Source organism: Dipteris shenzhenensis, chromosome 16, assembly GCF_047967505.1.
Source record: "Dipteris shenzhenensis isolate YYH24624 ecotype China chromosome 16, Dip_SZ_1.0, whole genome shotgun sequence".
Lineage (NCBI taxonomy): Eukaryota > Viridiplantae > Streptophyta > Polypodiopsida > Gleicheniales > Dipteridaceae > Dipteris > Dipteris shenzhenensis.
Window position 1 is genome coordinate 7,584,712 of NC_141611.1, and position 27,402 is coordinate 7,612,113.

General features: G+C 47.3%; 1 protein-coding gene across 1 annotated transcript in view; it reads left to right on the top strand.

The window, feature by feature from the left end:
* FK (Ergosterol biosynthesis ERG4/ERG24 family) overlaps nt 1–27,402 on the top strand; it is a 110,259-nt gene that overhangs the window by 54,193 nt on the left and 28,664 nt on the right. The window contains exons 5-6 of the mRNA XM_087387090.1: nt 1,672–1,763; nt 17,483–17,530. Coding sequence (XP_087243216.1) covers nt 1,672–1,763; nt 17,483–17,530 — 140 coding nt within the window. The remainder of the gene's footprint in view (nt 1–1,671; nt 1,764–17,482; nt 17,531–27,402) is intronic.

The following is a 27,402-nucleotide window of genomic DNA, read 5'->3' on the forward strand; positions in this document are numbered from 1 at the left end:
CACTTGCAGCATGTTGCTAAGGTTTTGGAGATTCTCAGGATGCACCAGTTATATGCCAAACCTTCCAAGTGTTCTTTCATGGTACAAAGGGTGGAGTACTTGTGCCCCATTATCTCACTTGAGGGTATCTCAGTTGATCCAACTAAAGTGCAGGTGGTTAAACAATGGCCAACACCTTCTACACTCACTCAGCTCAGGGGCTTCCTTGGCTTAACCTCTTTTTACAGAAGGTTCATTAGACATTATGCCAAGAGAGGTGCAGCACTGACAGATTTGCTTAAGAAAGGAACGTTTACATGGAGTCCATCTGCCCAAGCAGCCTTCAATGATCTGAAGGAAGCTCTCATAACACCACCCCAGATTGTTTAAAACCTTTCTTCATTGAGGCTGATTCTAGTGGGAAGGGCATAGGGGCTGTTCTAAAACAGGGCCATGGTGTCATTGCATAATCGTTGAAATTTTGATCATTGTTTGTGTCTTTGCAATTAGCAATGGCATCATCATCAAGAACAACCTCTTGACCATCTACGCAAGCAGAGTATCAAGCACAAGATGCATGCACACACACTACTCAAGCCATGAAATTCTTGATGGATGTGGCTGATGCTACCACACAACCAACCAGGATAGGAGAGGCACAAGCAATTGCCCTTGCCAATCTATTGCATAACCTTGATGGCTTGAAGTACTCGCAAATCAAGGACATGGTCACAAACGATGATGTCATGGCTATATGGGAAGGAGGCTGCCTCAGCCACGGACGATGGCCCATTGCGCGCTGTCACAATCAAGCCATTAAGGAGAATGCTACCTTCTTTGCTATTTCGCGCTAAGAAGTCCCTAAAATTAGCTACTGTTAGGCAGCATTAGTAGAAGATCCTGTTTCACATGTGGGCAGCATTTCCAGGCTGCCGTAGGAGGTCAGTGCAAGCCCTGAACAATGGGCAGAAGGGCTCATCCATGGGCCAACTGCTGTGACCAAAACCAACAGCAAAGGCTGTTCAGAGAAGGGCAGGGATGGAAAAATACATATTATTGTTTCTACTCTCTCTCTCTTCAGCATTATTCAATTATTGTTTGCACATCTCTCTCTCTCTCTCTCTCTCTCGCAAGCAACCTCCTCTGTTTTCTAATATCCCTCACACTTGGCACCTTGCCAAGTGTCCTTCACTTGTGCACATGCCCTTTGTGCCCATTAGGTCCTGTATGAGATTCTCATTATTCACATTTGGTCATACGTGCCCCCTAGTCATTTTGACACTCTGGGCACTAGCATGCATAGAGGAAGCCCTAGGGATATCTAGTCCCCTCATATCTCACATGAAGAACCTCGACAACTAGTGTTTGACCATTTCGGTAACTGCAAATACATAACATCAAACCAAACCTCGATTCACACATTATATGTATTTCTCTATTGTAAAGACTGTTAAATGATTCATAAGAGGTCATATCACATTCTAGTTGGCACGTAATAAAGCAGGAGCAATACCCAACCCTTTCAGACTTATTTGTTCTGTTCCTTTGTTTTTAGAACAGCTTCCGTTTTGCTGTTTTGCTTTAACCACATATGTGTCATGGTTAAGCAACAAGTCATGCTCTTGGATGTCACTAAGCGTTATACAAGTATATAATACATTATCTCTGTCTGATTTTTGTTTTGAGATGCAGGTGTCACTGGCAATTTATGCAATTGGGTGCAAATCTAGCAGCAAAACTGCCTCTTTAAAGCCGTTAGCAACTGGAAATTTTTTCCATGATTGGTGAGAATTTGGGCCATTTTGGGGTGTCATGGGGGAATCGTCAATTTAACTAGAGCTTCAATTGTAACAAAGCTTAAGGGACACACCTTTTGATTCTGCTATAAAGGAGAGTGCGATGACATAAATTTCAAGGTCAAATGCAGCGAACATATTTATTTTGTTTGTTTGGCTAATTGTGTTGTTTCAAATATATGCTATGTTTGTTTGCTGAATTCTTTTGGACTGAGGGTGACGCTAAGAGTTTCTACGTGTTTAGTACATGCATCCATCTCACTGGCAGGTTTTCTATACTTAATATTTTTCAAATTGTTACTTTTCCTGGTGTAGAAGAAGACATTTGTGAAAACAGGTTATATGTGTAGTCAGTATTCTTGTCCATCAAATTTCATAATATAAAGTTGACCTTTAACCCATATCTCAGCATTATGGGGTTAGTGTAAAGCCAATCTGTGAAGAAAGCATATTTGGAAGAGTTGCTGCTGCACAACTTAGGTAAGCTGGCATAGGACTTTTGTACGTCTCATAATTTCAAACATAGATCATACAAGGTCTTTCATCGATATGACTATAAACTAGTAAGCTAAATCCAATGGTTTCAAAAATTACATGCTGAAATCTGAACTTTATCCTCTTTTCTGGATGAAGAACTTCAAATTACACACCCTTATTTTATGTGTCACCACAATGCAAATATCCTAAGTCAAAGTACAGTTGACCATTTATTTGATCATAATTAAAGAGTTTTCCATTTGTGTTAATTATGGTCAAAGAGTTCTTTTAATGGTCAGAGAATTGACTACGGTCAAAGATACTTGACTCTGGTCAAGTAAACCTGACTTCGGTCGGGGAGACTTGGTTTATTACCAAGAGGGTTAACTGCGGTTAACCAGAGTACCACAGAGCTGACTACGGTCAGAGAGTGTTGACTTCGGTCAACGGGACTTGGCGTGCGCCAAAAGGGTTAACTACGGTTAACCAAGATGTGCCAACTTCGGTTGGAGAGTTGCGCCAACTTCGGTTGGAGAGACTTGACTATAATTAAGGCGCCTCGACCCTTGAAAGCCCCTTAATTATGATCAAGAGCGTTGACTTCGGTCAACCAGAGAATAAATATATATATTTTATATTTGTTGTGTACACATGTGTTCAGTGGGGACGCCCACCGTGACTAGAAATAGTCCACAGTGTGTTATTTGCATGCAAAGCGCTAACAATTAATGGGTACCATGTGTTAGAATTATTGTTATAATTTAGTAGTGACCAATGTAATGTAATAAGTAGGTTAGGGGCACTTTTTCCTCATTTAGCGGTTTTTCGCCCTAACCACAGTTAGTTCACTAACTATGGTTAGTGAAGGATAAGGTTTTGTCACTTAGACAAAACCTATCCCTCTCTTCAGTTGCAATATACTCTTCTATTGCAACTATTGCTTTCAGCTCTGACTCTCCTACACTCTTGCTCTCATGCTCTCACATTTTGCTCTCTCTCTTCAACTCACATTTGGTATCAGAGCGGGTTGACCTTGCTCCCTGCTCCAAGAACAACAGATCGCTGCCCGTCCGTACCTGCTTGCAAATTTCGTCCGTACAATCCTCCGTACACAATATGTACGGACTGTACTTCATGCGTCGTACAACTCCCAAGCGTGCAGCTCCCATCACTTGTACCTTCGTCGTACTGTTTCGTATAGCTGCCGTACGCTTGTCTGTACCTGCACGTGTTGACAGCACATTCCGTACACAGGGCACACACTATGTCCGTACAAGTGTACAGCGCCGTACAACCTTGGCCCATCCGTGCGTACAAGCTGACAGTTTCGTACATCGCCTGTACAGCTCGTCGTCTGTACAAGATGCCAGTCAGATCCGTGCATCGTCGTATAACAGGACATCTCCGTCCGTACTCTGTATAGCAGAGTGTCGTCGTCCGTACAACCGTACAATTCCGTCCGTACAAGCCGCCGTCAGATCCGTACAGATCCGTACATAGGAGGGTACCCGTCGGTACAGCAAGGGAACTATTGGTTGGTAATCTAATTCGAGGCAGATTTTTGCTTTGCAGGCCATTTTGTGGGCAGATTTTGAACACATTTTGTGTATTGGGAATTTTGTCAAAAATTTAGGGCTTTTGCATTTGTTGCAGAGATTGCAAAAATTTGGGGCTTTTGCAATCACACTGCAATTTTGCAGTGAAATTTGGGGCTTTTGCAGGGAGAGAGCAATTTGTGCAACATTTGGGGCTTTTAGACCATTTGCCCCTTTCTGGTTGCAATTTCAAGCCACAAATTGGGGCTTTTGTATTGGGAGAGCAATTTTGCAGGTTTCAGTTCACACAGCCTTTCTGTAAGTGTTTTGAAGCACTTTTGGCAGGTTTTGGGAGAGATTGGCATCTCTGGCAGATTTCTGACAGAGACATTACAGAGTTTTGAGTTGCATTTTTAGCTAGTGTTTGGCTGTATTTTTTGGGAATTGTGCACTCCATTCCTAGCAAGGGAATTCAGATTTGCATTTGCTATATTTTCTTTCTCAGACATGGCCCATCAAAATTAGAATGATTTCCAGTTCAGTGGTCTCTCACAAGAGGATAAGCTGGATGGTACTAACTACTCCCTCTTGAATTTTATGGTACGCAATATTCTGATTTCTCGTAATTTGTGGGAGTATGTAAATGGGGATGAGATCCGGTCAGCAAATGTGGCACTTAATACCCCTCCCCAACAAGGAGGAGGCAGAGGTCGTGCACAGGGTACAGCTGCAGCACAAGTTATTGGTGCAGGTATACCTACCACTCCAGAGCAAAAGAGATGGGATTCACGTGATGCTTTAGCTTTGTCATGTATTTCTCTTTCAGTGAAAAGATTCATCATTCCGCATATCCGGTCGTGTAAGACCTCAAAGGCAGCATGGGATTTTTGGAGAGCATGTATGCAACTCAGAATGATGCCAGGGTGTCTTTTTTGAAAAGAGAATTGTCTCATACACATATGGAAGAGGGTGACTCCATGTCAGTGCACCTCACAAAGCTACAGGATTTACGAGAGCAATTGCTGAATATTGATGAGATCATTCCTGATTCAGAGATGATTACCACTACTCTGAATTCTCTTCCTGAGTCTTATCTTAGCTTTCATACCTCGCTGAATTTGTCATTGAGGGGGGGTGCAAATCCTCTCAATTTTCACGAGTTGATAGAACTTCTGTTGCAGGAAGAGCAGACCAGGAAAAACATGGCTTCACGAGCAGGTGAACATGCCATGCTTTCAAAATTCAAGCCTAAAGTAAAGGGACAAGCAAAGACATCAGCAAATCAGCCTTCCAGTGGTTCAGGACAGCCTTCTCAAAAGGCTAAGGGTGATGCAGGTAAGCCCAAGAAGAAGGGAATATGTCATTACTGCAAAAAGCCAGGTCACTACATTGGAGAATGCAAGAAGAGGCTTGCAAAAGAAAAGAAAAGAAGCTCCGGTATGGCTGTTTCAGATTCAGCTCCTCATGCATCGACAATGAGCAAGCTACAGCCAACTTTGTGGAGCATGACTATGCCTTCTTGTCTTACATTTCAGACTCTTAGTTGGCTGCTCCGGATAGTACAGCCACTTGTAATGATGACTCTTATGCTTTTCTGACATGCAGTTATGATTCTTCCAAGGATGCATCAGCTTTCAGTGTCAATGAGACACAAAATACATGGTATTTGATAGCGGTGCCTCAAATCATATCACTTCCAGAAAGTGTCTTTTCACATCTCTGCATCCACCACCCGTTGGTAAAAAGGTCACATGTGCCAACAACTCCTCCTATTCAGTTCGTGGTACAGGAGAAGTTGAACTTACAGCCATTGATGGCTCAATATTCAAAATTTCTGATGTCTTGTATGTGCTTGGTATCACAAAAAATCTACTTTCAGTGTCCACTCTTAACAGAGCTGGATTTCAGGTCATTTTTGAAGATGACAAGTGTGCAGTCCATGACAGAGAGAATGACTATGCCTTGAGATTGTCTGGCACTTTGTTACGTGGACTTTTGCAGCTTGACATGTATGAGAAAAGACCAGCACATGCTCTTGCCGTTTCCACTCCTACTGCTGCTATGCAGAATGCGGAGTTATGGCATGCCAGATATGGACACATGCATTATGGCAGCTTGATGACGCTTCAAAAACATGCTATGGTTAATGCATTGCCTCCTCTTGAAACACCTCCTCCACATGCCTGTGAAGGGTGCATTCTTGGTAAAATGCACAGATTTCCCTTCAAGAAGGATGGATCAGTAAAAGCTGTTCGAAAATTACAGCTTATTCATAGTGATGTTTGTGGTCCCATGAGGACTCCATCATTGGGTGGTCATCTTTACTTTGTCACTTTTATAGATGACTACTCCAACTACACTTGGGTTTATGAGCTGAAACGCAAATCAGAAGTGTTTATGGTTTTCAAACACTTTGCAACCATGGTTGAAAATGAATCAGGACTCAAGATACAGGCATTACGCACAGATAGAGGAGGGGAGTATTTATCTGCAGATTTTGATGCATTTTTGAAAGACAAGGGCATTGCACATCAACTTACAGTGAGGCTAACACCTTGGCAAAGCTGAGAGGAAAAATCGTACTGTTATGGAGATGGATAGATGCATGCTAAAAAGCAAAAAATTGCCTCACAAATTTTGGCTTGAAGGTCTCATGTGTGCCAATTATGTTTTGAATCGGGCTCCCACAAAAGCTTTAAAGACCAAGACTCTCTATGAAGTTTGGCAAGGGAGAAAGCCTTCTGTGGATCATTTTCGTGTTTTTGGATGCCTTGCATATGCTCATGTGCCCGTTGAGTTTCGGCATAAGTTAACTGTCTGATAAGGCAATCAAATGCATTTTTGTTGGGTACAGTGCAAAGAGCAAGGGCTATCGTCTCTACAATCCTGTTACACGCAAGATTATTGTCAGTAGAGATGTTATATTTTCAGAAAATTCAACTCACACTCAAGCTGAATTTGATTTGCCTACTTTTTCCGATGATGTCTTTGAGGGATTATTACCCATTGCCTTGGGTTCCCCTGCTGATATATCTGATGCAAATCAAAATTTTCAGATACCTCCACATGCTCCGATTCAGCCACAGGATGTCTTACCACCTCCACAAGCAAAAACAGTCCTAAATTGGCTGTTACAAACTCAGTAAAATTGATGCTCCATTACCTGGTAGAACTCGGAGTGCAGTAAGGCATGGGAGGGGAGCACTTTCAGTTGAATCAGCTTATGCAGGTACTCTTCTTGATGAGGAGGAGCCTGAGACATTTGAAGAGGCACATGAAAATGTGCATTGGATGAATAACATGCACGATGAATTGCAGTCCATTCAGAAAAATCAGACATGGGAAGTTGTCGATTTGCCACCAGGTAAACATGCCATAGGTACACGGTGGGTTTTCAAAGTTAAAAGAAAGCCAGATGGGACCATTGATAGGTACAAGGCAAGGCTGGTTGCAAAAGGATATGCTCAGAAAAAGGGCATAGACTATGAGGAGACTTTTGCTCCTACATCCATAATGATAACCATCTGGTCAGTTATCGCCATGGCTGCAAATTTTGAATGGAATATTCATCAGTTGGACATTAAAACAGCTTTCCTTGATGGAGACTTGTTGGAAGAGGTTTATGTCAAACAACCTTCAGGCTTTGAAATTTCAGGAAATGCACTTCAGGTATGCAAGCTGAATAAAGCTTTGTATGGGCTGAAGCAAGCCCCATGTGCATGGTATGCAAAAATTCATGCCTTTCTGACCAGCAAGGGGCTGCACAATAGTCCAACTGAGAGCACCTTCTACATCAAGAAGGATGGGGGGGATATTTTAGTCATCATTCTGTATGTAGATGACTTACTGCTCACAGGGTCAAATGAAGATAATATTGCAAATTTTAAAGCTGAATTGCAGACCACTTTTGACATGTCAGATTTGCGGCTGCTACACTTTTATTTGGGGATCCAGTTCACTCAAGAGAAAAGTGGCATCGTTATGTCTCAATCCAAGTATGTGCAGAAACTCTTGGACAAATTCAACATGCAGGATTGTAAGCCCATAGCTACTCCCATGGAGCCGGGGCTGAAGCTTACAATGCATGATGCAGGTGAATCAATCGATGTCACACTCTACAGTCAGGCTGTTGGATGCCTCATTTATCTCTGCAATACACGACCTGATAGCTGTTTTTCTTTTCTTTTGCAATCCTTTTCCTGCATTCTGCTATGTGATGACTTGGCTTTTTGTAGTAGTGACAAAAACCCTTCTTTTTGGGCTTACTTGCATCACTTTTAGCCTTTTGTGAAGGCTGTCCTGACCCACTGGAAGGCTGATTTGCTGCTGTCTTTGCCTGTCCCTTTGTTTTTGATTTAAATTTTGAGAGCATGGCTTGTTCACCTGCACGTGAAGCCAAAATTTTCCTGGTCTGCTCTTCCTGAAGCAGAAGTCCTATCAACTCATGAAAAGTGAGAGGATTTGCACCCCCCCTCAATGATAAATTCAGCGAAGTGTGAAAGCTGAGATAAGACTCAGGAAGAGAATTCAGAGTGGTTGTAATCATCTCTGAATCAGGAATAATTTCATCTATGTTTAACAACTGCTCTCTGAGATCCTGTAGCTTTGTGAGGTGGACTGACATGGAGTCACCCTCCTCCATATGTGTGTTGCTCAACTCTCTTTTTAAGAAAGATACCTTGGCATCATTCCGTGCTGCATACATGCTTTCCAAAATATCCCACGCTGCCCTGGAGGTCTTACACGACCGGATATGCGGAATGATTGATCTTTTCACTGAAAGAGAGATGCATGACAAGGCTAAGGCATCCCGTGAATCCCATCTCTTTTGCTCTGGAGTATTGACTGTAGCTGCACCAACAACTTGTCCTGCAGCTGCACCCTGTGCACGACCTCTTCCACCTCCTTGCTGAGGAGGGGTAGTAGGTGCAATATCTGCTGGTTGGATTTCATCCCCATTGACATAATCCCATAAATTGCGAGAAATCAGAATATTACGTACCATGAAACTCCAGAGGGAGTAGTTGGTACCATCCAACTTGTCTTCCTGTGAAAGACCACCGAACTGGAACTCATTCTGATTTTGATGGGCCATGTCTGAGAAAGAGATTAAAGCAGATACAAAGCTGAATTCCCTTACTGGGAATAAAATGCACAACTCCCAAAAACACAGCCAAGCACGGGCTGTATATGCAACTTAGATTTCTGTACTTGAGCTGTCAGAAATCTGTCCAAGCATCAAACACTCTCCAAAATCTGCCAAAAGTGTTCCAAACACTCCAAGAAAGGCAGTATGTACTGAATACTCCAAAAAATGCTCTCCCAACACAAAAGCCCCAATTTGTGGCTAGAAATTGCAGCCAGAAAGGGGCAAAATTACTAAAAGCCCCAAATCTGCAATTTTTAAACAAAAGCCCCAAATTTCAGACTAGATGTGCAATTTTGCTCCAGATGTAGTTCCAAACTTGCACAATGATTGCAATGTCTGCAATATGCAAAATGCCCCAAATGTACTCCAAAACAACTGCACCAAACTGTAGTTTTCTGCAAGATGAGCCTGTCAAAGAACACCCGAGGTTGACAGCAACCGGTGTAGATCTGCACGTACAGACTGTACGGTAAGTGTGGAACAGACCGTACAGTACGGGAAGCAGGAGTTGTACGGGACTGTACGGTTAACCGTACAGTCTGGCGACGATGTACGGCTTTGAAGTACGGAGCTGTACGGTAACCTTGTACGGCTTCCTGCGCAGGTACGGCGAGCAGATACGGGAGCTGTACGAAAAGCAGGTACGGATATTGTACGGCGCGCAGGTACGGGAGCAGAACGCTGTACGGTGGCAGACGATGACACGTACGGAGCTTGTACGGAACTGTACGGCGACGATGTACGGTGAGCAGGTATGTACGGCGCACCTGTACGGCAGAATACCGTACGATTGTACGGGCTGAAGCTGGACGGGGAGGTTGGAGCAGAATAGAGCAGGGAGCATGGAGCTCTTGAACCTTGCTCTGATACCAAATGAAGGATAGGGAGTGAGTGAGGGCAAGAGAGATTGAGAGTGCAGGAAGCTTGGAAGCTGAAGACGTAGTTGCAATAGAATAGAGTGTAAAGAGTACAACACAAAGTGAGAAAGATAAGGTTTTGTCCGAGTGACAAAACCTTAGTAGTCACTAACCATAGTTAGTGAACTAACTGCAGTTAGGGGGAAAAACCTCTTAGAGAGGGAAAAGTGCCCCTAACTAGCTTATTATATTACATTGGTCACTGCTGAATTATATCTATAATTCTAACAGATTGGCACCTAAGCTAAGGTGTTTGCAAGACAGAGGGCGGGCGGCGGCTGCTTGAACAGATGGGAGGCGGAATTAGGTGCAAGTGATGGCGGCGCCATGGCAAGGTGGCATGGACTTCCAGCAGGTTTGACGGGCGGCGTGAGGTGATTTGGGCTGGGGTGGTGTTGATTGCGGGCAGCCCAGTCAGGCCGCCTCGATGGCTGAGGCACAGGTGGGTGGTGAAAGTCGTTGGTGACTACCCTCACGATTGTGGTTTGCTGTGAATAGCTCTCCTCACAAGTGCGATATATAGTGACGACTGAGCGGTGACTCAGTTCTTGCTTCCTCGTAGTTGTGGCCTTTGTTGCCCACGCGTAGGTTGACCAGTAGTTGCACCACCTGACGATGATGGCGACTTCCTTGTGTCTTTTGACCGCAGGCACAAGTGATTGGGAACTAGGCCCAAGAAAGAGCTTTGATACCAATGTAAGGAAAGGGGAAGGGACATATTTGGTGAGGGGCCAAAGATGGCAGAAAAGGGGAAGAGGGTAGGGGGAGAGGAAGGACGAGAGAGAGAGATAGCAAGGAAAGGGGGTAAAGGAGAAAGAAAGAAAGAAAGAAAGTTTATTAAAGTCTTTGGAAGACCGATGGGTCTATGAATAGTCACATCCAAAAACTCTGAAATATGCAGCTGAAGGTTACAATCAGCTGTGGTAGTGGAGCTACTAAACGAGCATCGATACCAATGCAGAATGCAGAAAATGCAAAATGACAGTATAGTCATATCAATCTCAGCATCATCGTCGACATCATCATAACTATCATCATCATCATCAACAGCAGTAGGACATCAAGATGGATGGGACTGTGGAAGTGGAGGCATGAGGTCAGCAATAGAGCGCTGTCGCCTCCCCAAGGGTGCAGTCCTGGTATGTCTCGTGGTCGTAGCTCTGCGTCTAACCAGGGCCATTGTGACCCCCGTCGATTGGGCTCTGACCCTAAACAAGGAGGGGATGTCCCCAAGTATGATCTGTGAGTCAACCCTCTGTTTGAGCTATCGGGTCACAGGCTCTGGGTCACGGTCATGTTGAGGCCTCGCCTCGTGGGGGTCTATGTGATCTGGCTGAAAGAACTCCGTGATAGAGCTCTAAGAAGTATCAGTCGAGGAGGAAGTTTGCCACTGTCTCTATGCTCAGAGTATCCTATCGCGGTGTCTGAGCACCTCATGAATGAAAGCAGCTAAACATTGCTGCCCTGGGTAGGAGAGGAAACGGGCCAAAACTCCATAATTATCTCTGAAGAGGCAGTAGAAACGCCCTCAGATCTCATAGTAGACAGGACACCTGAAGATGAAATGCTCCTTTGTCTCAACCTCCTGCATGTCACATATTGTGCATACGCGTCTCTCCCTGGGTAACCGCTCCGCTCTGCCGCTCTCAATACAAAGTCTGTGTGAAGAGACTCAGAACCGCCCACAAGAGAGATCCTCAGTGAGTGGGGTATGTGAATCTACGTGTATCCTGGTGGATCAATGAAACCCTCCGCTGTGATATGTAAGAAGTGATCTCTGTAGAAGGCCAGCTTCAGTGGAAGATCACTCGGGCCCAACCAGGTCCGGAATGTGTGTAGCTGTAGTAGATCCTCACGGATAACCTGGTTGACCTCGTGTGATAGGAGGGGAGAAAAAGGAGCATCCATGCTGTACTGGAAAGGAGGCAGTCTGTCCATGTGGAGCCCGAGTCTTGCAAACCATCTCTTTGTGCGTGCATACCAGCACCTCTGGTCCCCCCCTGTTGCAAGTGCCATAGAGGAGGACAATGCTAGCCATGGTATCTTGCTACGTTCGGATGTGTAATCCCCATACTCCTTGACTCGGTACAGATACGTGATGACCTGAAATGCAGCATCTAGTTGTAATAGGGGTGACCCAAACTCTGCTCGAATGATCTGGTGAGGGACGGATGGCTTACCACGGATCATCTGTGATAACATGAGAACCTGTAGCTACTCCACCCTGGCCCACTCTATATCCAAGAAGTCTGGCCCCCATCATGGACTGCCATACATCCCTGTTGGGTAGACCAAAGAGTCAAAAAGCAACCCTTTGGTGTGTGGATCCTGAAAGTGAGAGTGGAAGCACTGTCTGTCTCGCCTAGCCAATGAAGCATATCCTCTGCTCAGGCGTGCACGCATCGCGGGTCTCATGGTGAAGATGAAAAGACAACCCCAAGGTAAGTGTATGATGAAACTATCTCAACAGGGGACCCACCAAATGTGAAATGCTCATCTCGCATGACGGCTCGAGATGTATTGAAGATCATAACCTTGGTTTTACCCAAGTTGACCTTCAAATCATGAGACTCACAAAAGGACTGTAGTGCGTCAAGGTGTCTCTGGAGCCCCTCTACTGAGGAGGACAAGAGAGCCACGTCATCTGCGTAAAGTAATATCCGGATCAGCGTACCCGCGAGGGAGCAACCTACCCCACCATGTGCGTGCATCACTGTCTCGAGCTCGTTGATGTAGAGGCTAAACAAGGTAGGTGATAATGGGCACCCTTGTTTGACCCCCGATAGTGCTCATGATCTCGTCTGTCCATCCAGATCTTGTCCGGACTCTGCCTGAAACTCGCTCATAAAGTGCCATGACAGCCCAAATGATCTCTTAGTCGTAACCCAAATCCTGTAGGTGTCGTATGAGGTAGGCTCTCAGAACGGTGTCGAATGCCTTGTGGAAATCCACAAAGCAACAGTAAACCCTCTGCTTCCATGCCCTCGCCTCCTCGATGCTACATCTGAGCGCGAGAATATGGTCCATGGTCCCATGATCCTGCCTGAAACCGGCCTGTCCTGCTACTCTGAGTCCTCGACACTCCGCAAATCTGCTGACCTCGGAGTCAAGTACTGATGCATAAATCTTGGACATGACATGTCCAAGCATAATGGTCTTGTAGTTCTCCGAGTTCATGGGATCCCTTGCCTTGTGGATGGGTGAGATAGTGTTGATGGTCCAGGTGCATGGGAACCCCAAGTAAACAGCTTCATTAAATAGCTTGGCTAAGATCGGGGCTAGGAGGTTAATCCCATATGCAATGAACTTAGTGCATAGTCCCTCATGATCCTTCGCTTGGCCATTATGAAGTTTCATTACGGCATCGTTTACCCCCCCCCCCCCTAGTGAAGAGGATGTAGGATGTGGAGCGTGGCATATGTGAGTTTAGGGACTGGTTGATTTGGAATATCATAGAGCGTGCATGCATAATCACTCCACACCTAAGTGTCAGTGAGTGGTGGGGGGGATCGTCCCTCTGGAAATCTCTGCCATAAGTCCTTAGAGTTGTTACTGAAGAGAATGTTCAGTAGCTCCTCCTCGTTCCGATGCATGAAGTCCAGTTTCTTCCTGCGTACCAGACGACGGTACTTGCCCGGCATCTCGAGTTCGCACGGAAGGCTATTTTTTGTTTCGAATCTGAGCCGACGGCGTAAAGCCTTACACTCATCATCGTACCAGCTATTACAGGGTACAGTCCCAAGTGGTGGTGGGTGGGTGGAGCGGGTGGTATGGGGGAAGGCGTATGGGGGAAGGCGTGAAGAGCAGCCTCGTGTAGTGAGCAAGTGTGACTAGGGCAGCGCGATCCTCTAATACCGGTATAAAGTCAATGTATGCGAGAAGTATGTATAGACGGCTAGAGTAAGTAGGTGAGTGATCACGATCAAAGCGTATATCATGGTAGGTGGAGTAAGAACTCAACAGGGTAGAAAGTGGTGTGCGGCGGGGGGTAGAAATGCTAAAGAAAAGATAGGTGTGATGATTGATCAGCCCCTGGAGGGAGAGGTGCTACGTTAAAGTCAGTGATGCGAGATGTGAAGGCAAGGGATCCCATGATGTAGTCCACAACATCGCAGCCTCCCCCATGCGGAAAGCAAGTGAAGCCACCTAATGCGGGCCAATTGTCAAGACCATTATAGATAATAAGATCATGCATCTTGCCGAGGTCTAATAGTGCCTGCCCATAAGATGTGAGCGGTCATTGTTTGTCAACTGAAACTCATAGCATACCTGCCTCCTCAAGGTCAATGTCTGGCAGTAGAGTGGAATCATCCTTGAAGTCGAGAAGTGGTCCCCTGTCCTCGCGTTGAAGTCCCCAACTAGGAGGACTTCCCCACGGCTAGAGAAGTCAACAATGGACTAGTAAAGTGCAGCGAATGGGGATGTCTCATCCTCCCCTCGAGTATCTCTGGCAAAGCGGGAGGTCTCGGGGGGGAAGTAGCAAACTGCAATAAACAAATCCCGGCTATCCATGTGTCGAATCCGGATCCAGAGAAACCTGGAGTGTGGATCTCTCTGCTCCACTGAGATGGCCCCCAAAAGTGTGGATCTGTAAAGGACTGTAACTCCTCCTGACCCTCGAACCCCTCCTGTATCCCTCGTCTCATCTCTGTAGGCAGACTTCCATATATACCTGCTGACTGGACTCTGATGTGTCTTTGTGTAAAAGACTATGTCGTGACCTGGATAGGATTCCGAGAAGCTCCGTGGTTCTGACCATAAGGTACCATTACAGTTCCAGATGGTACAGGATAGGGTCTCGGATGTCAGGGTCTCATAGAGATCGCTGGCTGGTCTCGTAAGGTTGACCTACGATGTAAAGCCGAAAGTCGTGCCTGGGCGTCATGGAATTGTATGATAAGGGGCTGCTCTCGGTTGGGGTCCCTCCCAACCCGCCATGCTCTCTCAATCATGTGCCCAGTCGCCCCTAGGGTAGTGGTCACAAAGGCTTGTGCATCTGCCATCGGTGTAGCCTCAGTGCGAGGAATCCCACGTACTCTGATGTTGAGAGCTTTGCTGCCTGCTTCTGGGTGAAGCGTGTCTGATCTTGTGCGAAGCGTGACATCTCCCTCTCGCGCTCTCGGATGCTCTGGACCTCCATTAGCAAGTACTCGCAAGTCTCTGATGGGTCAGCTCGTCCGTGCCTTAACGGAAACTGAAAGGATTGTGGCCTGAAAGTGTGAGGATGAGACTGGAGGTTGGGTGGTGATTGGGTGAGATGGGTGCGATATGGAGATGATAGTGGCTTGGAGGAGGCGATCCCAATGGGGTGTGGGAGTGTGGGCTGACAGAGGCAGAGGGGAGAGAAAGGTCGAGTAGTGTGGGACAGTGTATGACTCCTCCAAAGTAGGTGTCATAATCGGAGAGAGAACTGTAGCTGGAGAAGAAGGGAGAGATGGTGGCAGTGGCAATCCCTCTATCCTAGGGGAGGGTGGAGCAATCGATGTCATGGGTAGGGGTGTGTTAGAGCCAGTAGGCATAAGTGGAGCTGAAAGTGTAGCTGAAACTGGAACTAGAGTTGACGCTGAAGCTGAAGCTGAGGCTGGTGCTGAGGCTGAAGATGAGGATGTAGCTGAGATCGAGGCTAACACTGAAGCTGAAGCTGAAACTGAAGATGAAGCTGTGACTGAAGCTGAGGCAGAGCTGTGGGTCCCGCCTTTGCCTTGCTGTCCACTCCGAGTCCACTGTGGTTGTAGCGTGTGTTCACATCTTCGAGTTTCAGTTGTGTTTGTTTCTTGGCTTTGTTGTCGTCTTTCTTGGTGGCTTTATTGGTATCCTTGCCATTTTTCCCCATTTTGTTCGATAGATAGATCCGTGTTCGGTGTAGGTCCTAGTCTTACTATAGGAGTGGGAGTGTGAGCGGGAGCGGTACCATGTACCCCCCCCCCCCCCCCTCGCCCCCATGATGGGAGGAAAGCCCAGGGGGCTGAGGGTAAGCGGGGAGGGAGGATCTGCTGGCAAGGCTAGACGGGGAGGGAGTGAGCTGCAGGCGGAGTGGCTGGGGTGGAGTAGAAGCGGGGGAGAGAAGGAGGTGGGCGGGGCTGCAGCCAGGGGGGGGGGAGCAGCAGGCGGGGGGAAGCAGCAGCAGGAGCGGAGGGGAACCAGGGAGGAGCAGGAGCGGAGGGGCGGAGAAGGGAGCTGCGGGCTGAGGAGGGAGCTGCAGCGGCGGGCGGAGCTGCAGCAGCTGCAGTGCAGTGCGGGAGGAGGGAGGAGCGCGGGAGGGAGAGGGAGGAGCACGGGAGGGAGGAGCAGCGTGGGTGGAGGGGCAGCGGGGTAGCAATGGGAGCTGCAGGCTGAGGCGCAGGCGGGGAGCAAGAGCGGAGGGCAGGATAGCAGCGCCGGAGGGGGAGCTGTGCGGGCAGAGAAGGGCGGAGGGCAAGGGCAGAGCAGCAAGGGCGGGGCTCCAGGAACAGGAGGGGAGGAGAGAGAGAGAGAGAGAGAGAGAGAGAGAGAGAGAGAGACAATAGAGAAAGAGACTGCAAGAGAGGAAGAGAGAGAAAAGGGTGAGGGAAAGAGAAAGATAGAGAGATTGGGAGAGAGAGTGTAGACAGCACGTAGGAGGAAGGAGGTGGGAGTAGATAGGATTAGAGGTCACATCAAAATTGTACAATGAGGGGTGGAAGGGGACTATTATATTCCACATTTCCCACCTAAAAGGCCTCTAAAGAGGCCTCTAAATTAGCCCTTTTCTCCCCTTCATTACAGTTTTTCTGCAAGTGGATATTCTTGACAAGGTGGGCATGGAATTATTTGTTTCAAGCAAAAGTCAATCATTTTCATTGATGGCTTTTCCTTTCCTCAAGGAATTTATGGTACAAGATGGGCAAGGACCAAATATTAAGAAGGTTTCTAATGCCTCATGAGATCGTGCCAATCCTGAGTGAAGTTCATGAAGGCATTGCAGGAGGACACTTTCGAGGGGAAGCCACAGCAAGAAAAGTTCTCCTCGCAAGCTACTGGTGGCCAACACTGTGGGCAGATGCCTATGAATATGTAAAAGACTTTGATGTATCGAAAAGATTAGTGGAAGACCTAGAATATATTTCATATGGGAATCTAGGAGTAAGGTTGCATGCCACAAAGTGTTCTGATTATCTTGAGGCTTGAGTTTCAACCAAAAACTATTAAGGACTCGATCCTGCAATGAGTTGATAGGGTGCAGCCTTTAGAATCAATTTTCTGGCATGTACTGCTTTCATTTCAGGGGGTGGTCTTCCTACCATCAAGTACCCAATGATATCTCCACACCACTCTGGAACAACATCTATATGAAATAGTGTGGCATTTGGTAAGTCGTCCTCTATTGTAGTGACTGGGTTTTTGATGCTGCAAGTGGTAGCAAGCATAGAACATGGGTTATGTTGTTTATGTAGGATAGATCTCCACTCTACTAGTGGTAAATTCTTTGCTTGAAAAGGTATGCTGGTGTCGATTGCATGTGCTTTTTATAATTTTTAGAGGATTTACTCAGGATAAGAAATAAGGATATCAGTGCAGAAGTTTTATTACTATGTTTCTGCTCAGTATTCTACAAACTAAAGTCAAGGTAATATGCCCATGTTGATTCTAGAGGTACCTTTTTCTTGCTAGGTGGTTTGGTGTACAATTGAATCCGACTTTCTTGGGCATTGACTTGAAGTATGTCTCTTCATCTCATATGTTCTGATTACCCAACTCCCATAGTATTCATGTCTTGTTGATGGAAAAAGCATTGCATTCTTGAATGATGTTTTGAAAATTTCATATTTGTCTTGTGCACTGAGTTTTGTCAATGTGCTAGATTTGGACTCGTAAGATATCAATTCATTATGTGCTTTCAAAACAGACGCTCTTTGTTTCTTTTTCCAGTAATGGATGCTGTCAGTGATGGATACTAGATTCTAATCCCTTTCAAGATCTTAAAATTGTATACATGTCATTGACAAGTATTTACACTTCTACATCTATGTTATTTGTGTAAGAAAACTCTTTGCACCGGCCTATCAAGGGCAAGTCATGTGCTGCTCACTTCTGCTTCTTCCCTTTATACCCTTTCAGTTCTCTCTCAGCCCCCTGCTCAGCCCCCACTCAGCCCCCCCTCTCTCAGCCCCCGCTCGCTCAGCCCCCGCTCAGCTCTCCCACTCAGCCCCCCGTTCAGCCCCCCTCGCTCAACCCCCCGCTCAGCCCCCCGCCGCTCAGCCCCCGCTTAGCCCCCCTCGCCGCCGCTCAGCCCCCGCTCGCTCAGCCCCCCTCGCTCAGACCCCGCTCGCTCAGCTCTCCCGCTCACTCAGCCCCCCTCGCTCAGCCCCGCTCAGCCCCCGCTCAGCTCAGCTCTCCTGCTCGCTCTCCCGCTCAACTCAGCTCTCCCGCTCAGCTCCCCCTCGCTCAGCTCTCCCACCGCTTGCAGCTCCGACCTGGCTCAGCTCTCCCGCTGCTTGCAGCTGCGAACTTTTTTTTTTTGGCCCCCCGCTTGCAGCTCCGATTCCCCCCCCCCCCCCCATCCTTGCAGCTCCGAACTCCCTCCTGCAATCCCTTCTTTGCCCGCTGTTGCCTCCCCCATAATGAAGGGAACAGGGGGATGAGGACAGGAGACTAGGCGGGAGACCCTTCGGTCCAAATTTACAAACGCGAGGAGATGGGGAAGGGGAACAGTGACAAGGGGAAAACACAAAAGCAACTCAGTCCGGAGGACTTCAACAAACGCAGCAACTGGAGCGGTTTGACAGTGGACAGCACCGCGGCCCAGAAGAAAGGGGCCCACCCAAAGCCCATGCCCCTCACCACATCCTCGACCTCTATGGTTACCACCACTATTTCACCACCATCATCTGCCTCATCATCTATGCCACCTCTCTCCTCGCCCTCTCCTGCATCATCATCACAGGTCTCCTCTCCAATAGCCTCACCACTGGCCCCACCGGCCACGGCTCCACTGTACTTTCCCCTCGTATCACCTCTACCTCTCAGTCAGCCACCCTTCATCACCTCGTCCGGCCTCGCTACTCCTACATACCACTCCCCCGCCCAGATCATGCTGTCCCCACCCTTAGTACAACCTCAGCAGCCCACCTTCATTCCAACTCCTCTCGAGATTCAGTTCTCACCTGAACCATGACATCTTAGGCCCCCACCAGATGCTTGGGACTCCCTATTGGTTGAGATACACAGCATCCGGGCCCGTCAGGCAGAGCTGAAGCCTGACACATTACACTTAGGAGCAGGCTCGATACACCCAGGAGCAGGCCTGCATTATACACGAGCAAGGCACCCTTATCCAGGGGCTCAGACACGACATCACACAGCTTCGAGAGGAGCTCGGGACCCTCAGAGCAGCGCCTGGAGGGACCCCAGTCACAGAGATGGAGGCACGGATAGCCACGATACAGTCGGCTATAGCAGAGACGACTAGATGGGTGGATGTGGCGAAACGGGAGCCCACAAAGGCAACCGTTTCAACCGCCATACAGGAGTAGCAGCAGAGGGCTTCAAAGGCCCTCAACATCCGGATACGAGGGATCACGCGAGATAACACCAGCACCACTACGACACCCATGGAGGAGGTGATCACCTTTATGACCACCACCATGGGGGTCCCCGACCATGGCATAGAGGGAGCATGGCGTGTTGGGAGAGACCCCAACCGAGAGCAGCCCCTAGTTATTCGCTTCAGAGATTCACATGCTCAACTAGTGACACTCCAACGCCGAGCCGCTCTACGAGAGCATCCCACCCTATCCATGGACGAGGATTTGACACCACTATAGATTGAGGAGCGACGAGTCCTTCTGCATCAGCGGGATGTTGCCCGCAAGGAGGGAAAATGGGCCGTGGTCCGAGATGGTAGGTTGTTGACCGAAACCCGTCGGCCGTACCCCCTAGGGGGATGGGGCCTACGAGACTCAGGTTTCCGAGACCCAGGGAACTTCTCGGAGTCTTATACAGGACGAGACATAATCTTTTACACGGAGACACACCAGAGCCCAGAGCATCCACTCTTGATAGTCAGTGGCTACACATGGGAGTCAACCTTCAGGGATGAGACGAGGGATACAGGAGGAGTCCGAGGATCAGGCGAGGTCGCAGTATTGTACAGGTCTTCCCTCACTGGCATTGAGAGGAAGGACTCACACTCCCGATTCATGTGGATCCGGATCATCCGAGACACCAGTGACCTTTTCATAGCAATATGCTACTTCCCGCCAAACACATCCTACTTCGCCAAAGTGGCACGACAGGAGGGTGAGACATCGCCATATGCACCCTTGCATCAGGATATCCCAGACCTTTCAACCGGCGGGGAAGTTCTTCTTGTTGGGGACTTCAACGCCAGGACGAGCACGCGCCAGGCACCACTCCTGGACTTCCAAGACGACTCTATCATGCTACCAGACATGGACCTAGATGGAGCAGGTATGACTAGGACCTCATCGGACCGACACGGGCCTGTTACACCATATGGACATGTGCTCCTTGATCTGGGCAGGATGCATGATCTCATCATCTACAACGGGCTTGACCTATGGCCCTCCTTAGGACATGGGGAGGGCACTAGTGTAGTAGATTACAGGATGGGATCCCCTACCTTCACTTCATGTATCACCGATTTCACCGTAGCACCACTCCCTCCAAGAGCTGATCACACATACCTATTCTTCACTATCGCCACCCCACGCTTAGCCACACCACACACACCACATAGGAAGCACGACACCTGCCACGACATACACTTTGATCACAGCCTCTCACCAGCCTACTCTGGATGCCTAAACAGACTATTAACCTACATCGATCACATACCACTCATAGAGGACCGTGCTGCCCCGATTAGTCGCACACTCCACGAGGCTGCTCTCCAAATCTTTCCCCACACCACATGGTCCACTAGACCACCACCTCTTGGTTATGTACCCTGCAACAACTGGTATGATGCGGAGTGCAAGGCTTATCACCGACAGCTCTGACTTGAAACCAGATGTCACCTTCTGAACACACCAGACACGGTACGCAAGTACCGACGTCTCGTACGTTGGAAGAAGCAAGCATTTCTTCGTCGAAATAAGGAGGACCTGTTGAACATCTTATACAGCAAGAACTCTTAAGGATTTTTGGCGGAGATTCCTTGAGCGTAGGTCTCCATCACCCCTCACCGACACGAGAGTCTGGCACACGTATGCACACCATCTTTATGATGTCCCACACCAGCCCACTCCAGATCTCACACACACCTCGCCCCACCACTTACACGTTGTTCACCAGAGGGGGAGTCAAGGACGCGACATTGAAACTGCACAATGGCCGAGCTAAGGATCACGAGGGGATACATCAGCTCATACCATGGAGGGGGGTTTGTAGGTCATCCCATGGGCTATCCATTGGTGCCTTTTGTTCTCTGGTATGTGCCTTGTAGGCTAGGATATAGGCAGTTAGGACAGTTAGGGCACTTATGACATGCCATTTAGTACACTAGGTACTACTAGGACACCATGTCCTAGGGTTTTATTATATTGTAGTTTGTACTACGTTTTTCAATTATTGCAACAGCAGTACGGTTTCAGCCTGTTGGCTTCCACCTTCTCCACTTTCATTGCTTCCATTTGCCTTCAAAAAACATCCCTGCTAATCACGACCGACCTTGTGGCAAGATCGTATAGCTTGTACCCCTTCGTATCCAAGTTGTATACAATGAAGATACATTCCTTGGACTTTGAATCCCAGTTCTTTCTCTTCTAATCTGGAATATGAACATGGGCTTTGAACCGAAAACACAAAATGCTCAACTAAAGGCTTTTGCCTCCTCTCGTGTAGCTCCTTCAAGTGCTCTCCTCGTTGTTCTTTTAATGATATGGACCGCTGTCTAAATGGCCTTGGCCCGTAAATCCTTGTCAGATCCTCTACTTCTTGCCATTTCCATAATCACTCCATTCTTGCGCTCCACCACAGTAGTTTGTTGAGGACTGAGAATAATTGTCATTTGTTTCTTCATCCCCCTCTGCTTTTTATGCACTGAGTTTATGGCATATGGGATCGACACGTTAGCCCCGATCCTAGCAAAGCTATTCAATGATGTTGTTTTCCTTGGCTTCCCCCGCACTTGGACACTCAACACCATCACCCCCATCCACAAGGCAGGGGATCCCATGGACCTGAGTAACTACAGGAGTATCATGATTGGACATGTGATATCCAAGATCTACGCAGCCATATTGGATGCGTCGGTCAGCTTGTTCGCAGAGATGAGAGGGCTCAGAGTAGAGGGTTAGGCCAGTTTCAAGGGAGACCATGGGACTATGGATCACATACTCACACTCAGGAGTGTCATTGAGGAGGCCAGATCACGGAAGGAGAGGGTGTAGTACAACACACGAGACATCGAGGGGACACACAGATCACTCTGGGGGACCTCCCATCATTGTTTAGACCCAGGATACATCCCACGGGAGTCACGGTGGCTCTGGTCTTGCGTCGAGCCTCGCCCAAGAGACCGAGATGCACGGCAGCCCTTGACGGGCGCCAGCGTCCCATCACCGGCTATGCACTAGCCAGGGCGACATGACATATAGAGGATTCCGCTCCGCTCCAGTCCTTTTCTTTTCATTGTTACATCCAGATGTATTTGATTATGTATGATCAGACTTAGGATTCAGCACGGCTGATGATGCTCGTTTTAGTAGCTCCACCCTTATTGTGATTTGTATCAGGTTTTCTTTCAGTCTCATAGACCCATCAGTCTTCCGAAAACTCTAATAAAATTTCTTTCTTTCTTTTTCAGAAGGAGGAATCCTTATTATAAATGAATTAGCTTCTAAGCTTGAATCTTCCCTTCTTTGGTGTTTGTACCAGTTACTCGTATCATGTTTGGTTGGTTTGACCTACACTGAAACAAATGCCTATGTTAGGTGAAACCTTAACCAAACCACAAGCTCAACCCTTGTAGTCGAATTGCAGCTGTCTAGTTAGTTTGCAATCATGAAACATGCCATAGACGTGTCTGGAACTCAAATTGCCTCGAGGGAAATCAATCGCAGCATGCTAGGGTAGATTGCATGAAGGGATGGACTTCGACTTGTAGCTGGAAACTTTGAATTGTGTGATAAAAACTCAACAATGGGGTTGAAAAGTAAATTGTTGTAGAGAGAGAATGTAGGAGAGAAAGGGAGAGGAGAAGAACATAGCACTAGGGGCCAGAAATAAGGGCCTAGCTCCCATGAAGGTCTTTATTGCAATAGAAATCTCTTTGTACAAGGTGGTTCATGAGGGAGCAGAGTCTGGGTACAATTTTCAATAGAACTGAGAGCCTAGAGGCCCTTAATTTATAGACTAGGCCAACCAACGATAAAGCATGTGCTTTCCAAAAGCTGGGCCTTCTTTTCTTACCTAGAATGGGTGATTTTCTCTAGAAAGCTAGGCTTTCTCTAAAGCATGCTCTTTCTCCATAAAGGGAGGCGCTTTTACTGCTCTCAACTCAAGCGGGCCCTTCATTCCATGAGGCGCCACTTGTCTTGTGCTTGTCCATTTAAGAAGTGGGTGAATTAAGTACTCTCCAAACTCCTGCATCTTGCAAAAACAATATCTAACACTTTAACCGAGGTTAGCTAAATGCATGCATCCTAGTTCTTTGGACTAATCCTAGTCCCTTGTGGGCGTCCCCACAATGTTCTTTTAACCAATGCAATGCAATGCAAAGGAAAATAAAACTTGTGCTAGTTAACCGATGTTAACTTTATCTGACCAAGGTCAATAAAAGATTTCTCTTTATTTCTTGGGAGCAGTATAAATTTGTGACATTAGGTATGATGGACGTGGTGATTTGTGGCTCTTGCTCATGTGTACTGGACTTGTCTAGGTGGCATGCTTGCGCTTGGAATTTTATGTGGGCAATGTGATTAACGCTTGAGATGCTTGATCCTCTAGTCCATCCCACTGTAGGCCATCTTCTCCCGGTCGTATTGATGTCCTTTGGGCCCTGGTATGTGCCATGTAGCTTTAGTTATTGGCACTCAGGTCACCTAGTACTTTTAGTGTCTTATGACACCTAGTACTAGTGGTACCACTAGGACACTAGGTCTTAGGGTTCTCTTTTATAGTACTTTGTACTTTCATTTTCATAATTCTAGTTGATGTGACGGCTTCCACTTCTTGCTCCGCTCTTGTGCATCCTTTTGCTTCCGTGAGCCTATAGTGGCATCAGAGCACTTCCTTCCTGGACTTGCTCCCTATTCCTAGCTTCCTGCTTCCAGCTTCAGCTCCCGCAATTCAGCTTCATCGTCAAGCTTAGCTACCGGACGTCCGGCACAGCTTCGATGCGACCCCTCGACTTGCTATCCATATGATTCCGTACAGTGCGCCAAATTTTTTTTAATGTACGTACAGTTCCATACGGTCGTCCATACAACGCGTCAGAATCTGTCTGTATAGTTGTACGTATTTTCGTATTGTCCGTACACTTGTACGGATTTCCGTACAGTTTCGATTTTCGACGTCCATACTTTCTCGCGCCGCTCTGTCCGTACACTGTACGGATTCCATACGGTTTTGTACTGCAGGAATTGTTTGCAGGCTGAGGGTGTTCGGTGTCCTTCATTTGCAGGCTAAGTTGGGCACCAGCCATGGTTTGGCTTCGATTTTGGGAGCAGACATTGCACTGCAGTAGATCTGCAATTTTTGGCGACATTTGGGGCTTTTGCATTCAGGCTATGATTTTGCAGGTAGATTGCAGATTTGCAGACAGTTTGGGGCTTTTCCTGAATTTGCCCCATTTTTGGCTCAGTTTTGCTCTACAAATTGCGGCTTTTGGGTCTATTGCAGGCAGATTGCATGATACTTTCAGATTTGCAGTGAAATTGGCAAGAAATTGCAGGCCATTTGATCACATTTGCAAATTACAGCTTATTTTGGGGCTTTTTCAGATTTGGACAGCAACTCCTATTTTTTGCAGTTGCAAGCCTTGAGGCTATCTTTTGGGTCACTTTGTTAGTGCTTTCTGACTTGTCCCATTTGCAATGGTTGGCAACAATCATGATTTATTTGTCATTCTTCGTGAAGATGATAAGTTGGATGGCAGTGGGCACCAACTATCTGATGTGGTCTTATCTCATGAAACATATTCTTGTTGCAAGGCATTTTTGGAACATTGTTTTTGGGATTCATCTGAGGCCAGCCAATGCTACAGTGGCTGCCCCTACTGCTGGTCCCTTCGCAGAGGGTACTCCTCCTGATGCTTTATCCTCTAGCACCCCTGTTGCTGCTCCTCCAACTCAGGAACAAACAAGATGGGATGCAAGAGATGCAAATGCACATTCTTGTATTGCTTTATCATGCAAGAGAAGTATTATTCCACACATCCGGTCATGCAAGACAGCAAAGGATGACCACCCATACTTTGCTTGTAGATTCAAGATTGAGAGACAAGCCCGTAGTTTAGACATCCTAGGAACATTCGGCTTCTCCTCTTGTGGACTGCAAAGCTAAGCCAGAAGTTGACATGTTTGATGCCTGTGACTCTTGGTTACCTCTGCTTCCCTCAGAGGGGGACTTTGACCAGCAACATGAGCCTCCTGTAGGCCCTCCAACAAGCAATGATCAGCCAGCACCCCATGCTGATTTGCAGGTTCCTCTTCTAGCACAAAATGATCCCACTATTCATGATGCAGTGATTGAAGAAAGAGCTATCAATAGACAGGAAAGGCAAGTTTCCAAATGGCTTCTTGACACATTGAGGGACAGCAAACAAGATCAACCTCTTGCTGACTGGACAAGATCAGGGAATAGACAGATGCATGGTCACATAAAGATGCTTTTGACAGCAAAGAGTGGATGGATGCAATGAGAGCTGAGTTACAATCTATTGCAAAAAATGACACATGGGAATTAGTAGATCTCCCTCCCGGCAAGCATGCCATTGGTACCCGGTGTGTCTACAAATTAAAAAGGAAATCTGATGGCAGCATAGATCGACACAAAGCCCGTTTTGTTGCAAAAGGGTTTGCCCAACAACAAGGCATTGACTTTGAGGAGACCTTTGCTCCCACTTCCAGGATTACTACTATTAGATGTGTGATTGCCATTGCAGCCCATCACCATTGGCAAGTGCACCAACTTGACATCAGGACTGCCTTTCTTCGTGGGGATCTGCAGGAAGAAGTTAATGTGACACAACGTCTTGGCTTTGAGGTTATTGGCTCTGAAAACAAGGTATGCCGCCTGAGAAAAGCCCTTTATGGTTTGAAGCAGGCACCCAGGGCATGGTATGCTAAAATTCATGCACACTTACTGTCCCCTGGTTTTCAGAATAGCCCCACAGAGCCCACTCTTTATGTTTGTGGGAGTGGATTTAGTGCTGATTTTATATGTGGATGACATGCTGATCACGGGCCCTGATACTCAGCATATTGCAGCTTTCAAGGCTGATTTGCAGCAAGCTTTTGAAATGTCAAACATGGGACAGCTGCACTATTATTTGGGCATTCAGTTTGCTCATGTTGAGGGGGGTATCATGATGTCACAGTCCAAGTATATTGGACAGCTCCTTGATCGTTTTCAGTTTGAGGATTGCAAGCCAATCTCTACTCCAGCGGACACTGGCTTCAAATTTTCAGCTCATGATGGGAGCCCACCATGTGATATTACTCTTTACCAGCAAGCTGTTGGATGTCTCATTTAGTTATGCCACACTAGACCTGACTTACAGTATGCAGTATCCCAGCTAGTAGGTTCATGCACATGCCCAGTTCACAGCATTGGCAGGCAGTGAAGAGAGTCTTCAGATATCTCGAAGGCACTCAGGATTTAGCCCTCTTCTATGGTGATCAGGTGTAATGAAGGTGGGAAAAAGATGGATTTTAAGGGGGAAATAGATGGGAGAATAGTAGGGGAAATGTGGGAACTGTGGGGGACTATATAAGTCAACCCAAAAGGATTGTAAGGGACTTTTTGATGTGACATCTAATCCTATCTACTCTCCCTCCTCCTTCCTGCTACCTGCTGCCTACGCTCACACTCTCTCTCTCTCCCTCTCTCTATCTCTCTATCCCCTCATTCTTCTCTCTCTTCCTCTCTCCTTCCCCTTCTTCTCCCTTCCTTCTGCTATTCTCTCCCCATCTCCAAATCTGCCCCTTCCCCCTTCACTACATTGGTATCAGAGCTCCGCTCTCTGGCACCTTGCTTCCGTTGGCTTCACCAACCCTACATTATAGCAATCAGTACGTTGAGACGCCTACAGACGCAGCAAGGTACAATCAGCTCGTAGGCTGACAAACGCAGCAAGGTACCACCAGCTCATAGGCTGACAGACGCAAGGCCAACGATACCAGTTGCTACGTGCCTATCTAAGCCTATCCTCGCGTATTCCACAAGCTTTTAAGTTGATGCACAAGCCCACGACCAGTTTGGAGAGCCGAGAAGAGTCCACGACAAATGTTTTCGGAGAGCTCCTCCTCAGCTAGGGCATCCCGTAAAGAAGCAGCCCTGCAAACCCAGCAGGCCCAAGCTACAAGTCGTCGTCCGTGGCATCTCGACCTCGGTGGCATCTTGCT